The sequence below is a fragment of the Sparus aurata genome, chromosome 20, assembly GCF_900880675.1.
Source record: "Sparus aurata chromosome 20, fSpaAur1.1, whole genome shotgun sequence".
Lineage (NCBI taxonomy): Eukaryota > Metazoa > Chordata > Actinopteri > Spariformes > Sparidae > Sparus > Sparus aurata.
Genome location: NC_044206.1, coordinates 22,007,246 through 22,021,934, shown reverse-complemented (window position 1 = coordinate 22,021,934; position 14,689 = coordinate 22,007,246). Strand labels below are relative to the sequence as shown.

The 14,689-nt window shown below is 43.8% G+C and overlaps 1 protein-coding gene across 5 annotated transcripts in view; it reads left to right on the top strand.

The window, feature by feature from the left end:
- Positions 1 to 13,955, top strand: part of srcap (Snf2-related CREBBP activator protein) — a 39,385-nt gene extending 25,430 nt beyond the window's left edge. For 4 of the 5 annotated variants that reach the window (XM_030401111.1, XM_030401112.1, XM_030401113.1 and 1 more), the window contains 10 exons: positions 1,102 to 1,283; positions 1,456 to 1,769; positions 1,862 to 2,064; positions 2,380 to 2,549; positions 3,402 to 3,598; positions 4,181 to 4,295; positions 5,487 to 5,612; positions 5,790 to 5,966; positions 6,094 to 6,177; positions 7,176 to 13,955. In XM_030401111.1, the coding sequence (XP_030256971.1) occupies positions 1,102 to 1,283; positions 1,456 to 1,769; positions 1,862 to 2,064; positions 2,380 to 2,549; positions 3,402 to 3,598; positions 4,181 to 4,295; positions 5,487 to 5,612; positions 5,790 to 5,966; positions 6,094 to 6,177; positions 7,176 to 12,365 (6,758 nt within the window). In that variant the 3' untranslated portion in view covers positions 12,366 to 13,955. The remainder of the gene's footprint in view (positions 1 to 1,101; positions 1,284 to 1,455; positions 1,770 to 1,861; positions 2,065 to 2,379; positions 2,550 to 3,401; positions 3,599 to 4,180; positions 4,296 to 5,486; positions 5,613 to 5,789; positions 5,967 to 6,093; positions 6,178 to 7,175) is intronic. The other variant, XM_030401110.1, reaches the window with a different exon arrangement.
- The last annotated feature ends 734 nt before the right edge of the window (positions 13,956 to 14,689 follow it).

The window sequence follows — 14,689 nt, the reverse complement described above, 5'->3', positions numbered from 1 at the left end:
AGATTATAGGAACCAATCTAACCACTGATGGTGTCATTATTCTTTAGCCATTACATTTTGCAGACAACATTTGATTCATAAGGATAACAAAGCAAAAATCATGTTGGTTGCCAGGTTAAGTGAATCAAAAAACAAACTTAGTTTCTGTAATTGTAGAAACATATTTTTCCCAGTATATTATTTCTCCTGGAGAGTGCCAATTTCTCTGCCACGTATACAGTTAACTGAGGAGTCTAAATTGAAGGAGAGATAATTGCACTGAATGATTCAACCTTGAATGTACAATAACACCATCAAAGGTCTGATTTAAAATGAACAGAAAATGGCCTATTGAAGTCTAAAATTAGCTGTTTTTCACAGCTGATCATTTGAATATTAAATTCAGACGGCTCTTCTGTCTTCTTGTCCTCACTGCACCACACAGCAAAAAACAAAACAAAAATAACATTTAATTCATTCAGTTACCTACCATGTTTCTCTGAGTAGTGTATTTTATTGCAAGTAAGACACAAAATGTCTCCTACTTCACTGAAAAGTCCACTCCATGTCGTCTGCACTGCTCGCTTCAAATGTCGACATAACCCATGTTTAAGTTGCACATTGGGCCATGATGAACTTCCAAACTAGCTGAGATAAAAGCTGCTAAGATTCATCGATTAGTTATCAACTAATAAATTAATCGGCAACTAATTGATCAGTTTGAGTCAGTTTTAAGGAAAAAAGTCTATTTTCTTGTTTCTTCCCTATCTTGTATGTCAGTCAACTGTGACATTTGAGAATGTCATCTTGGGTTTTGGGAATCACTGACTGAAAATGTTCTCAATTTTTCAGACATTTTATAGACCAAACCGCTTATTGATAAAGTAAGGAAATAATCGACAGATTAATCAACACTGAAAATAATCATTAGGTGCAGCCGATATTGGAATGTCACAAAATTATGCTCATCGAACAGCTTTTTCCGGGTTAAAGCAACAATAAGCAAAACATGTTTTTGACTATTGCTATCAAGCAAATCCAATGTTCTCAGTTCTGCAGAATTAAGTTCCTAACAACAGGCATGTTTGCCTTGCTCTGCTCTCTCCTCTGTCCTCCCCTCAGCTCCAGTACAGATGGCATCTTCATCCTCTGCGCCAAAGTCTTCAGTAGCACCACGTGACGGCGGCAGCAGCAGCAGTAATCAAACACCAGTTACCACCAAGTCTAGACCAAGTACAGGAGCGAGGGCCTGCCCTCCACCCAGGAAAGTGCCTCGTCCACCGCCTCGCTCTCCTTTCCACATGGTAAGCAAGTTGTTCCCCATCATCAGCATTCTTCCATATTTAGATCTGTGTGTAAGCTGCAAGGAATCAGTTGCAGGATACAAAAAGAAAGTTTTATGCTGTTTAAGCCCACTTTTTAGCATCCTGTGTTGCAGCTCTTTACCTTCCTAATGTTTATCCTCTTACTTAACAGTCATGGCTTGCAGATGGCCTCAAACAGCAGCGCGACAGCAAACTGGACTTCATCTTTCGAGTCAACGAGCGCCACTCTGGTGCAAAGCCCATGTATGGCCGGGAGGTTCTAGACTTTCTGACTTTTCTCCCTGGTCCTCGTCCCAACCCGGCTGCCCTGAAGTCTGAAGGGGAGTGGGGTCGCTCGGGCCAAAGCAGCTGTCTGTTTGCGCAGTGGCAAAACAAATATGATTACTGGTTCGAGAGTCACGCTGTGAGGGGGGCCATCCAAAGCATTGAAGACAGGCTGGAGCTGCTAACTGACATCATAGACAGGTAGAGAACGGATCACCTGATCACCTGGTTTTCTTGCATATTTTCTTTAAGCAAAGATTTCTGACTGTTTTTTTTTAATTGTTCGGTTTTAGGTTTACATTTGCGATTCCCCCAGTGGAGGCTCCTCCAATCTCCATGCACTGCTGCCACCCTCCTCCCTCTCTGAGCCACAAGCAGGCAGCTTTCTCCTCCCAGCTGTCAACTCAAGTAGCTCCACTTACTCGCAGTCTCCATCGCATCCAGTGTTACATGAGGACCCAGTTCCCGGACCTGAGGCTCATACAGTATGACTGTGGTAAGATGTCAAGATGCTTTTTTGTAGCTATTTTGGTTTGAAAGCAAGAGCAGAAAGAGGATTGACATTCTGTGTTTGCTCTTAATGTGACAGCAGACAATTGTGTACTTATTGTTTATCAGCAAAGTCATGAAATTGCCTCCTAAATTAATATTTTTCAACTCTAAAGTTCCAATCAATAAAGTCAAAATGCCACACTTCTTTAATAGTTGCAGACCATTCTCCACAAGTGCCCAATACTTTTCCTATCAGCATCTGTTCTGACAGTTTATGATTCTGTTTGTTGTATAAATAATTTGTTATTTCTGTGTACAGGTAAGCTACAGACTCTACACACTTTGCTGCGAAAGCTGAAGACAGGAGGCCACAGAGTGTTGATCTTCACTCAAATGACGCGTATGTTAGATGTGCTGGAGCAGTTCCTCAACTACCACGGCCACATCTACCTCCGTCTGGATGGCAGCACCCGTGTGGAGCAGAGACAGGTTAGTATTGATTTGGGGCGTCACAATTTCACCTCTTAATGGAAAATCGGTCAAAGTGAGCAGGATCGACGATTCTCCAAGCTTTTTTTATTTCTCTTTGTCCCCGCCTGCTTCTTTGCATCTAAAGGAAAAAAAAAACACTCCAAAGATGACACATCTAGCTTTGCGTCAGCCCGCAGCTGCACTTAGTTCTGTGTGCACGAGGATGATTTACTGACTGGTACTGGAAGAAACTCTGGGTTTATTTTTATTTTCAGAGATCCATTATTGATTTCTTTGAGGAGAGGGCACACTCAGAGGAAATACTGACCTGAACCAAAGTGATAATATTGCATTTATTGATTTGTTTGGGAAGATGGTCTACTAGGGACGGATCTGAGACGAACAGAATTACTATCTTTTGTTGTTTACTGTTGAATCACGGAAGGCTAGTAATTTTTGTTCAACTCTAGGTTCTATTGTCAATTAGTATTATTTGGACTTGCTAACCTTCAAAAATCCATCAGTAAAGCTGTTGTTGTAAAACACCTCTTATCTTTTTAAAGGAAAAAGAAAATGAAAATGTGAATGACAGTTGTTAGGGCATGAAACCAATGATCTGTTGGTTTGAACAAATCCAGACAGGATACTCTAACAATGGGAAAGCTGTCAGTGCTGATAAAAGGTTTAAAGTATTTTTTTCTGTTTATTTTGGCCACATTGCTTCCATGCAGGTTCCTGATATTCCTTGCCTGACCTGCCTTCCCCAGATTACAGCAGAATAATTAAACAAAGAAAGGAAAAATATTCAACCACAGACTCGTTGGTCTGTTGTCTCTAATGCTTATTCTCTGTCCGTCTTCTCCCCTTCAGTCCCTCATGGAGCGCTTCAATGCAGACCGGCGTATTTTCTGCTTCATTTTATCAACTCGCAGCGGAGGTGTCGGGGTGAACCTGACTGGAGCCGACACAGTCGTGTTCTACGACAGCGACTGGAATCCCACCATGGACGCCCAGGCACAGGACCGGTGCCACAGAATTGGCCAGACCAGAGACGTCCACATCTACAGGTAACGGCAGAAAAAATCTCTTGAAATATTTGTCAGATATGTTCTGTCCAAGGCTGCAGTTTCACTTTTATTCAAGGAAATATAATCATAACCAGACAGTGAAGTGGTTAGACCGTGAGTAAGGTTCGGGGATTTTTCAAGCTGAATTTTATACGGATCCACACATGGGAAATTCCCAAACTCTCATTTGCTCCCAGCAAACATTTTGATGTTATTGCAGTGAAAACACATGTGTCCAATTACGCTCATGATGACCCTAATCCATTTGTGTTTGTCACAAAGTATGCTAGGTGCCCAGCACGCACAGTAAAACAGTCCTAGATGATCTACAACACAATGAAATGCAGAAACTTTCCAAAAAGATGTATTTAATGAATATAATACTGGCTGCAAATGTGCTCATTACAGTTAAATAAAACAAAAGTGTAGGATGACTTTAAAAGCATTAAGACCACAGATAGCTGGTGAATGATGGAGAAAAATGAGGACTGTGGGAGAAGGAGGAGGTGGCATTTGGATTAGTTGTCATGCTAAACTGTGATCTCACCAACTTTTTAACAATTGTTGAATGTTTCTCTTCAGGCTGATCAGTGAGCGCACAGTGGAGGAGAACATCTTAAAGAAAGCCAATCAGAAGAGGATGCTGGGAGATATGGCTATCGAAGGAGGAAACTTCACCACTGCCTTCTTCAAACAGGTAGGAATTTACAGTATCTGACCAAATAATAGTCTTTTTTTCTCCTAGTACCCAATGTGATGTACATACATACCTTTTAAATTATACCATTTCATGTAGGACACAGGATAACACCTATTTTGTTTCCTTTTACGAGGTCTCAACACTACTTAGTTTCTACTACTGGTTGCACATCATACTTAAGTGCAGAGCATTAAGTGAAATTCAAGTTGTTTTTACCCCTGAAAAATAAAAAATGTTGATTTATTTATACTTTGGACTATTTAAATCATACACAGCAGCTTTCACAAAAAATAAAAAAGCAAAACAAAAATACTTCAAAGCTCGGCAAATGATCATGAAAAATGATTAACAATCATGGCATAGTGTGCCTCCAGAGAGGAGAGAAGAACATATAAAATAGAGAATAATAAATACAATAAAATGAGAATACTGTAAAAGAAAGATGTTAGTTTTGGCCAGATTCCTAACTTAATCAGTACAGTAACTTAATCATGATGGAAATCCAACATTAATTATTACAAGAGCCCGTTGGTTTTAAAAACCTGTCAGTCTTTACACAGAGTTTTGCTGTTTTTGCTTCATTGAGTTCACTTTCATTAACCTGTCGTGCCATTAATGTGTCGTGGGTGGCAGTTGTATGAGCCAAGATGAAGATATAATTTTTGTGCCACCAATAAAACGATATGCAGCGAGTAAGCCTTACTTTTTCCCAAAGCTCCATCAGTAATTGCTATTATTATAATAAAACACAATAGCAGTAGTAGTATTCCTGTATGAATCTCTTCTTCTGGATTGTCAAAAATCATCCTATGACGATGAATCATTGGTAAACACAAACACAAACATGTTGTAGGTGTGTGTTTGATGACTGAGATGCCTAATTGATTGTAGTCCGTGTCTGCTGCACATAAAGAAATGTTCTTTCATTGCAGAAACACTCTAAGCTCTCTTCCACTTTAATTACATTTTTTCAGAGTAATGCCTCTCTTGTGTTGTTTGAAGGATGCCGACATTGAAACATTTCCTAATTACTGCATTAAATAAATGACACTGTTAGCATGACTGCTCTTATTGAGTACAACGTCAGGACATTAATGCAGTTCAAGTGCCTCTCATTTATGTTTGTCATCAACTACAAAGAGCCGTTCTCCTGAGCTGAATGTGTCTCATTTTCTGTTTGTTGCTCAGCAAACCATCCGGGAGCTGTTTGATATGAATGAGGGTGAGAAAAGAGAGATGGCAGTGGAGCTTTCGGTGCCGCAACCCGAGGAGGAGGAGGCTGTCAACAAACAGAGCACCACCATCCTGGAGCAGGTTAGATTAATTGTCCTTGTTGCTACAGAAAAAAAGTAGTAATATATCAAAATTGAGTGTGTAACCAACACATTCTTTGGGTCTCTGACAGTATTTATTGAGTTCAGGTTAAAAAAATCAAACAGCTTTTCTAATCGGTTCACGGATAACATGGCCATCTTGAAATGATTCCTTCAGGCTCTGTGTCGTGCCGAGGATGAGGAGGATATAGTCGCAGCCTCTCAGGCCAAAGCGGAGCAGGTGGCAGAACTGGCAGAATTCAACGAGAACATACCACTGGATGACGGAGGGGAACAAGAGGAAGTAGAGGAGCTTTCCAAGGCTGAGCAGGAAATAGCAGCTCTGGTGGAGCAGGTGAATATTCATGCAGCTCTCTGATTTAGCTGTTAATCTAAAATTGAGAATAGTCTGCTGTCTATCTGCATCAGAGTTATTTCATGCTCAGTTAACTCAACTTAACATATTTTCTTCCTCTCCCTAGCTCACTCCCATTGAACGCTATGCCATGAACTTCCTTGAAGCCTCATTAGAAGATGTTTGCAAAGAGGAATTGAAGCAGGCCGAGGTAACACCACACATTTACCTTTACTTAGTTTGGATTGAAACAACAGATCTGTCTCAGCTCAACTTTCTAAACGTTTGATTTAATAATTCAACTTTAACTTTACACTTTCACAATTCCAAGATTCTTTATTGTCATTGTGTAAAAACAATGAAACAGCAAAGTAGTATAGGGCAGAGTAAAAGTCCAGAGAACTCTGAATGTGAGATGTTTTTTCAACTCTACATCATTGCCATCACTATTTAATAGTCACAAATAGACCTATGACAACAATGTAGGGCAGTATCAAAGCTTTACTGCTAATGTTGAATTTTAAAATGATATCAATATTTAAATGCAGCCGTTTTGTTTTGTTTTGGGCTATTCTTTTGTTGTTGCATGATAGTTGATTGAATCTTATTCCCAGGTCGTCAAATGCTGATGCTGCTAACCCAGAGCTCAGTATTTAATGACCTGGTAAAGAGACTCAGCAATCAACTATGGTTCTCCAAAATCGATGAGGTTTAACGGGGCGGTCTAGCAGCAACGCAGCAGCACCATAAATTATATTTATATAACCACAATAACAAAGAATCTATTTTGGCTCCAACAGTGAATAGTAAATTACACAAGTCATCACAAAAAACAGATTATTTGCTTAATACATTGAATTTCTTTTTTTAGAATAGAGGCTTTTTATTCAAGGATTTGTTTTTTTTAGTGTGAGGACATCATGACGTATAACAGCAGTCATTTAAAGCTTCATTCAGAAAACTAAATGGAAGCTTTAAATGTAAAAAAAAAAAAGACATTTAGTACAGACTTTCAACAATGATTTGCGTATTAAAGGTATTTCAGTCTAACAGCACTAGTTTTGCTTTGGAAAGAGTATTGACACATCTCATAACACAATCGGTATTCCTACAGAACCAACACAGAAAGACACTTCATCAGTTTGGTAAAAACAACAGACTTCTGTATGTGTGAAAGTGTAAAAATCTGTTCTGACTGTGTCTGTTCAGGAGCAAGTCGAGGCTGCCAGAAAGGGCCTGGACCAGGCCAAGGAGGAGGGCCTAAAGCTTCACGCTTCATCTGATGAAGACGACGATGACTTCTTGTCACCAGCTTCTGTTGAGCCTGCTCAGTCAGCTCCAGCCCGCCGTGGCCGCAAACCCAAGGACAAAGACAAGATTGTGACCTCTACAAGGACGAGTGGGCGGCTGCGTGGTGCCTCGCCCGAAACGGAGACTGAGCCCACCACCCCTAGAGAAGTGCCTGAAAGACTCCGCTTTGGTCTGAGAGGACGAGGAGCTGCCAAAGACACCAGTGCTGTGTCTCCCACCCCGTCCCGCACAGACCAGCAAAAAACTCCTCCATCAACCAGAGTTCCAGATTCCTCCAAATCCTCAAAAGCTTCATCTCCTGCCAGAGATCACCAGGCCACCAAAACCAGGACTTTACCAAACCGCTCCCATCCTAGTCCAGTGCCTTCCCCTCCTACAGCCTCCCCCCCAGGAGGAAAACAAGAGACTGACAGCAAGAACTCCAAAGCAGAGGGGGAGAATGAGAGGAGGATGTCTGAGTCATCACTAGATTCCAGCTGCGCAGTGGACCATCCGGCAAAAGATGATGACAGCAAAGACCACAGCGCCATGTCTCCCCCCTCCACCAGCTCCAGATCGCCTCGCAAGCGTCAGTCAGCAGACGGTGAAGTCCTGCGGGGCCTGGTTGAAGACTCTCCATCGGCCAAAGTCCTCCGTAAGCTTCCAGGGAGGCTGGTCACGGTGGTGGAGGAGAAGGAGCCAAGAAGGAGGCGGCAGCGAGGAAGCGGCACTGGAGGTGGAGTTTCTTCAGAGGAGGCAACCGTGGAAGAAAACGCTGGTGGATTTGTCGACGAACCAAACAAAGACAGCACATCACCGAGCCCTGACGGTAAAACTAAGGCGATCGTTACCAAATCTCCTCAGGACCCAGAGTCTACTCCCAGTCCGCCTGTGCAGCCACAGCCTGTCAGGAGTTATCCTCCGTATTCTCCACCCCATCTTTCTCCTGACATGCCTGTGCTGCGAAATCTTCCTGTACGGCGGAGGTTGGAAACTGAATCTCGCATGGCTGCTCAGTTGGGAGAACAGCAGCATCATCTGGGTAGAGGAAGGGGAGGAAACCAGTCAAAGAAAACCGACGTAATACCCGGCAAAGACACCACTTCAACCTCTACAGACTCCAGTGGGAATATTCTTGTGGCACCTGTGAAAAGAAAGAGGGGCCGGCCCCCAAAGACTCCACCTAGGTTACCTGAGACTGACAACACACAGCCCACATCGCCAGGTGATGATGGGAACCCTCCTCTCTCCCCAAAACGCAAGAGAGGTCGTCCTCGCAAAGACTCCACAAACTTGCCAGAAAATGAAGGACATAACTCTAAAACTGAGACCCCCACTACTGATTTATCTGGTCAAAGAAAAATGTATGCTATCACAGAGCCAACAGTCTCCTCTCCTGACTTGCCGGAGACCCCATTAGCTGCTGTTATCACTACAAGTCAGGCCTCCCTCGCGACCATAGCTGAGAAAACGGACACTACGACTGAGGTTTCAGCTCCTAGTCCAGCTCAAGCCTCCACAAAAACAGTTCAACCCTGTATACCAGTCACTCCCACTGCAGCAACCCCTGTTGTTGCTTCCACATCAACCTCAGCTCAAGTGATTAGTTCAGCTCCAGCAACCATTCAAAGCCTCGACACAGCATCAACCCAGGTTTCCTCCGCATCCTCTGTCGCACCCTCCACATCTACCACTACAACCCCCACTACCCCCACTACCACAACCCCAGTCCTACCTGCCTCCCCTGTTGTATCAACTATTCCAGATATAAAACGAGCACCTGTGGTTTCCACAGCTTCTCAACCTCACGCTGAGCCAACACCAACAGTTTCTGTAAAAACAACAGGACCAGACCCTGCCAAAACCACCACAGTTGCCACAACAGCTGCTAATGCCCCATCAACTGTGTCGTCACCTACTATCATGGCTGTCAAAACAGCTTCAACATCAGTCCCTGCCGCAAAGATCACAACAGCAACTGACGTAATATCCAAAACTGGAAGTGTTACACCAGCAGACACCGCCACAGCTAAATCAGTCCCAACTAAAGCTACTGCTCTACCACAAGCCTCTTCAGTGTCATCTTCAAAGTGTACCCCAGCTACAGTAACTTCTGCCCCAGCTGCAGTAACTTCTGCCCCAGCTACAGTAACTTCTGCCCCAGTTACAGTAACTTCTGCACCAGCTATTGGTACTTCTGCCCCAGCTACAGTAACTTCTTCCCCAGCTACAGTAACTTCTTCCCCAGCTACAGTAACTTCTTCCCCAGCTACAGTAACTTCTGCCCCAGCTATTGTAACTTCTGCCCCAGCTACAGTAACTTCCACCCCTGCTGCCTCACAAAAGGTTTCAGCTGCAGACACTAGCCCACCTACAGCTTTACCGAAACCAACCTCTACATCTCCCTCATCTACAGCTACAACTGTGACTAGTCCATCAAAATTAAGCACAGTTCCCACTGCAAGTCCAACTGTGTCTGAAAAACGTTCTACAACACCACCAGTAGCAACGGTCTCATCACCCCCTGCAAATACGGTTCAGTCTTCTCCAGCCCAAGCAAGGACGAGTGTGACATCTGCCAAAGTCCAAACCAAACCAGTCTCAGCGTCACCGACAACGGTTCAAGTGACTTCCCAGGCAAAAGTAACAAGTGCTTCGGTGGCTTCAGCAAAACCTGTCCCGGTCTGCACTCCTTCCCCTTCTACAACATCTGCCAGTGTAACTACTGCTGTCAAGGCAAAGACAGTTACGGTAACTGCATCATCTCCAACAGAGGTAGTCCAAGTAACGGCCCCATCTGGAGCAGCCCCTGCAAAAAAAACAACGTCTTCGACTCCCACTTCCACAACTGCAGAAAGGACTGCCAAGATCCCACCCCCAGTAACAACTTCCACCACTGCTACACCAGCTCCATCACCAACAGTCACCACATCATCATCATCATCATCCCCAGGAAAATCCATTACAGTAACAACTACCCAAGTATCGATGACCAAAGTCACCCCTGTGTCAGTCACAGCACCTACAGTTCCTCTCGTGTCCACAACACAAACATCTGCAGTCATTTCCCAGCATGTATCAAGTTCTGCATCCACAGATGTATCCCCAGAGGTTTCCACATCAGCACAGGTATCCACATCTGCTGCTTCTACTGTTTCACCTGAGAAGCCATCTGTAGAGTCTTCGAGAGTTTCATCTGAGAAGCCATCTGTAGAGTCTTCGAGTGTTTCATCTGAGAAGCCATCTGTAGAGTCTTCGAGTGTTTCATCTGAGAAGCCATCTGTAGAGTCTTCGAGTGTTTCACCTGAGAAGCCATCTGTAGAGTCTTCGAGTGTTTCACCTGAGAAGCCATCTGTAGAGTCTTCGAGTGTTTCACCTGAGAAGCCATCTGTAGAGTCGTCGAGAGTTTCCAGTGACAAGCCCCCTTTAGAGACTTCTAGTACTTCACCTGACGAGCCCTCATTAGAGCCAACGCAGAAAGAATCTAAAATTGAGCCAGACAGCGTGAAAAAAATGGAGGTAGATACTGTGGAGGCTGAAGCAAGGACTAGCAAGGATGGTGACAAAAAGCAAGATATTTCTAAGTCTCAGCCTAAAAGGAGAAAGGTGGAGGGTTCCTCTGAGAGCAAAGAGTCAGAAAGGGAAGTTGCAGATGGCGAAACAAAGGCGGCAACTGCCCCTAAGAAAGAGGAACCTAAGCAGCAGGAGCAAATTATCGAAGATCAGAAAACTCCAATCCAGAAAAGGCCTCTTAGTCGCCAGAGTAGCCAGGAGTCCACTTGCTCATCTTCACCATCATCTGGGGGCTCTACATCCACCCTCACTCGCCATGCTCACCATAAGAGGACTTACGAAAATAGACATCCTACCAAGAAGAGGCGAACAGACGTCACCTCAGAAGCAGAGATGGAGGAGAAAACTGAAGAGGGTGAGGAGAAGACAGAGGAAGGCGGCGAGAAGGAGCACACCACCCCTACCTCTCGAAGGAGGCGTTCCAGGTCTCCCTCTTCCTCTTCGGACTCTGACAACAGTGAGAGTAGAAAGGAGCACCGGTTGACCCGCTCGGGGAAGCACAGGATACAAGATCAGGAGAGGGAAAAGGGCAACAGCCAGCAAGGAAAGAAACGTGCACACAGCTCTGACAGAAACACATCAAACAATGCCAACACCTCCACAGGTGGAGAGTCTGGCAGTGACACGTCTTCTGTCAGGGTCACGAGGAAGTCTGCAGGATCTCAGCCTTCACAAGACAGTAAAGCTCAAACAAACAGCGCGCCCTCATTGCCTCCTGAGCCTGAAGTTCTCGGGAAGAGGTGCTCTGCACTCAACGCAGCAGCCAAGCTCCTGGCAATGAAAGGCAGGGTGGATACTCCTGGCCACACCCCTCGTAAAGACTCGGGAGCTAAAGCCGCTGGGACTTCCCCGGCCTCCTCTTCGGACAAGAATCAAAAGCCTAAAAGCAAAAGTGTGCCAGCAACTCCTCAGAGTAACTCTGTAAATCTTACTAATAATAAAAGCAGTAGCAGCAAACCCTTAACACCGAATCAGATGAGCCGCTCTGCTTCTCGCTCTACCAGACAGTGCCCTGGTTCTCTGGTTCCACCCCTGGAAATGGAGTACAAGAGGTCTAAAGCAGAAGAAAAGGAGAGGGGAAGCAGGAAATCGACAGGGGGGAAGGAAGGCGATGCAGAGGCGCAGTCGTCATCCAGGGGCCACAGTGCCTGCAGCAGCATGAGCAGCGACGGCGAGGGCGACGGTGGTGGACGCAGCAGCAGAAGCCGCAGCAGCAGCAACAGCAGCCAGCGGACCCACAGCATCAGCTCTCAAAACACAGAGCACAGAGAGTCCCGTGCTGCTTCCTCTGGCAGCGAGCGCAGTTCAGAGCGAGCCAAGAGTAGAGACAAAAGAGAGAAGCGGGGCCAGAGGGAGAGTAGGCCGGACAGCAGGAGGTCTCTGAGGCTCTCACAGGAGGTGACCAGCAGTTCAGGAACAGAGGGGACACCAGACAGGGTGCTGCGTAGTGTCGCAGCGCTCGCAGCAGTGCAGGCCCGGTCACCGGCCGCGAGCACCCGCTCATCTGCCAGTCAACAGCGTCACAACAAGACATGATCAGAGTGCCAAAGGGAAAAAACAGAAGCAGTGTTGTGGCAGAGCGCGATACGAGAGCATGTCATGACCTCCAAGGTTGCTGCTTTGTCTGCACTCTAAAGAATGCAAGGGAACCGAGTGCTACAAGTCAGGGACCTCCCTGCCTCTTGGGCCCTCTCCCTTTCCATTTGGAGCTGGTCCCACCTCACCAGCTCAGCCATTGTCAGCTGGGGGAAGGCTCAGGGATGCCAGACTGAGAGTTAAAAAAATGTGGCGCCTCCATTGTGCGTCCGTAAACAGACGCGAGATGGTACAGTGGATAAATTCACCACTGGGACTTGAGGGGGACAAAAGGTGCAAGAGGTAATAAATGAAAGTTGTTAGTTCACATAATGTACTGTAATCATTAAAGACTGGAACACTCAGATCTTATGTGTTAAGATGGGATTATACAGCACCCTCTTATTAGGGTTATAAATGAAAAGTCATTTGTGTGACATTAAAAACTTTTGAGTGACCAGTTGTATTGTAAGTTGGAGGTTTTAGAAAGTTTGGTTTTGAAAATTTCGTCAGCTGTCCTGACTATTATTTCTTTGTAGTCAGTTGATAAGTTATGCATATTTTATTATTTCTTCCAGGGTATTAGGAAGAGAACTGATCTGTCAATGTGATCTTTGCTGCACTATGCTGGAGCTTGTCTTTGCTTGGGCCCCTTTTTTTTCCATGTCAACTTCTGTTCATTGGATTCACTTTTAAATCCAGCCTTGCATTTCTCATTTGCACATCTGATAATGTGGCCCTCGGCTTTCGAGAACATTGTGGTGTAATAATAAGTTCTTACATCAATTTTAGTGAATTAATTGGTTCCTGGTACCTCACGATGTATCTCTGCAGTTTGAAAATACATTAATTAAAATTGCAAACCGTCTTGACGACATCTTTTGCTCCTCACCACAGAGCTGGAGCAGGAAAAAAATCCAATTTCTTTTTCATAATCTTCCCAAAGGCAGTTATTGTTCCGGTCCGCTTTGTCATGTATTTATATCGAAAGGGCAGGTTAATGTTATTGAAATTAAGAGTGCCTCTTTGGCCAAATGGGTTTGAACCTCCGATTGCCTTGTGAAGCACCTGAAGCAGGGGTCTTCTCGTTATTTAAAAAACATAAAAAAGCCAAACAGAAAAAAAAAAGATAAAGCCTCCCCAGAAAAGCACCCTGTGCATCAGTGCAACCAAATTAATGTTTTTTTTATTTTTCACCTGATTTTTTTTGTTTTGTTTTGTTTGTTTTTGTTTTGTCACCATCACTTCATTGCTCTTCGTTCATGTAAAAAAGAAAAAAAAAAATACTTGGACAAAATATGTGAATAAAATTACTGGTACAGTTCCAGATGACTGTATATTGTCGATTTACTTTTGGACTTGTCTAAGCTACTTTGAGCAAAGGTGATATTTTGGGAGGGTGGGGGTGGGTAGTTTATGGTGATGGTCTTATTTTTGATTTGTCTCTCTTCATTTGTTGCATTCCTTTGATCCCTTGTAATTCCACATTGTTTTACTTGAAAAATTAAGACAATTACAGTTGAATAAAAAGACCAAAAATTAGTTGCCTTCTTTTCATTGTGTGGAAGGTTTTTCTTTTAAAACCGTGTGTGAAATACACGTTCATGCCATCACGCAGTCAGGGATTTTTTTGATGATACAAAATCATTTTAAAAAGCTTTAATTCCTTCCCTATAACTTTTGAAGAGTGAAATACTCACAGCTTTATTACCAAAAACCCAAGTCAGGAGTCTTTAACCTCTAAGAAGAGTCTTAAGTCCTTTTTTTTTTTTTTTTTTTGTAGCGTTGCAAGTCATAAAAACAGCATTTTTCCTCAATGATGGAGAGTCAGGGTGAAGTTTGTTACTTCACAAAAACATTTCTTTAGCTTCACAGCAAAACAGTGTGGCGTCATTCTCCTACACAACTGACATAAATGGAGACTTGTTTTAAAACAACATACAGCTCGCCCAGCATAATCACAGAGATCACATATTGATTTGAAACGACATTATAAAGATCCTCTTTTTTAGATTTACACCCAGTTACTCTGATTTCACCAGAAGAGCAATTTCATTTTTCCTTCTTAGGTTGTTTTTTCCCCCCACATTTTTAATAAGTCATTGACTACTTCAGTTGTTTAGAAGTTTTGCTGTAAAGCTCCAGAAATGTTCTGTAGACTAAACTTCACCTGGCTTTGCATCATCGTGAGGGGTGAGAAGATAATGACTGAATTAGCATTTTTGGGTGAACAGTTCCTTTAACGAGGTATGACAATAAAACAATAAGGCTGATTCAGTACCTGA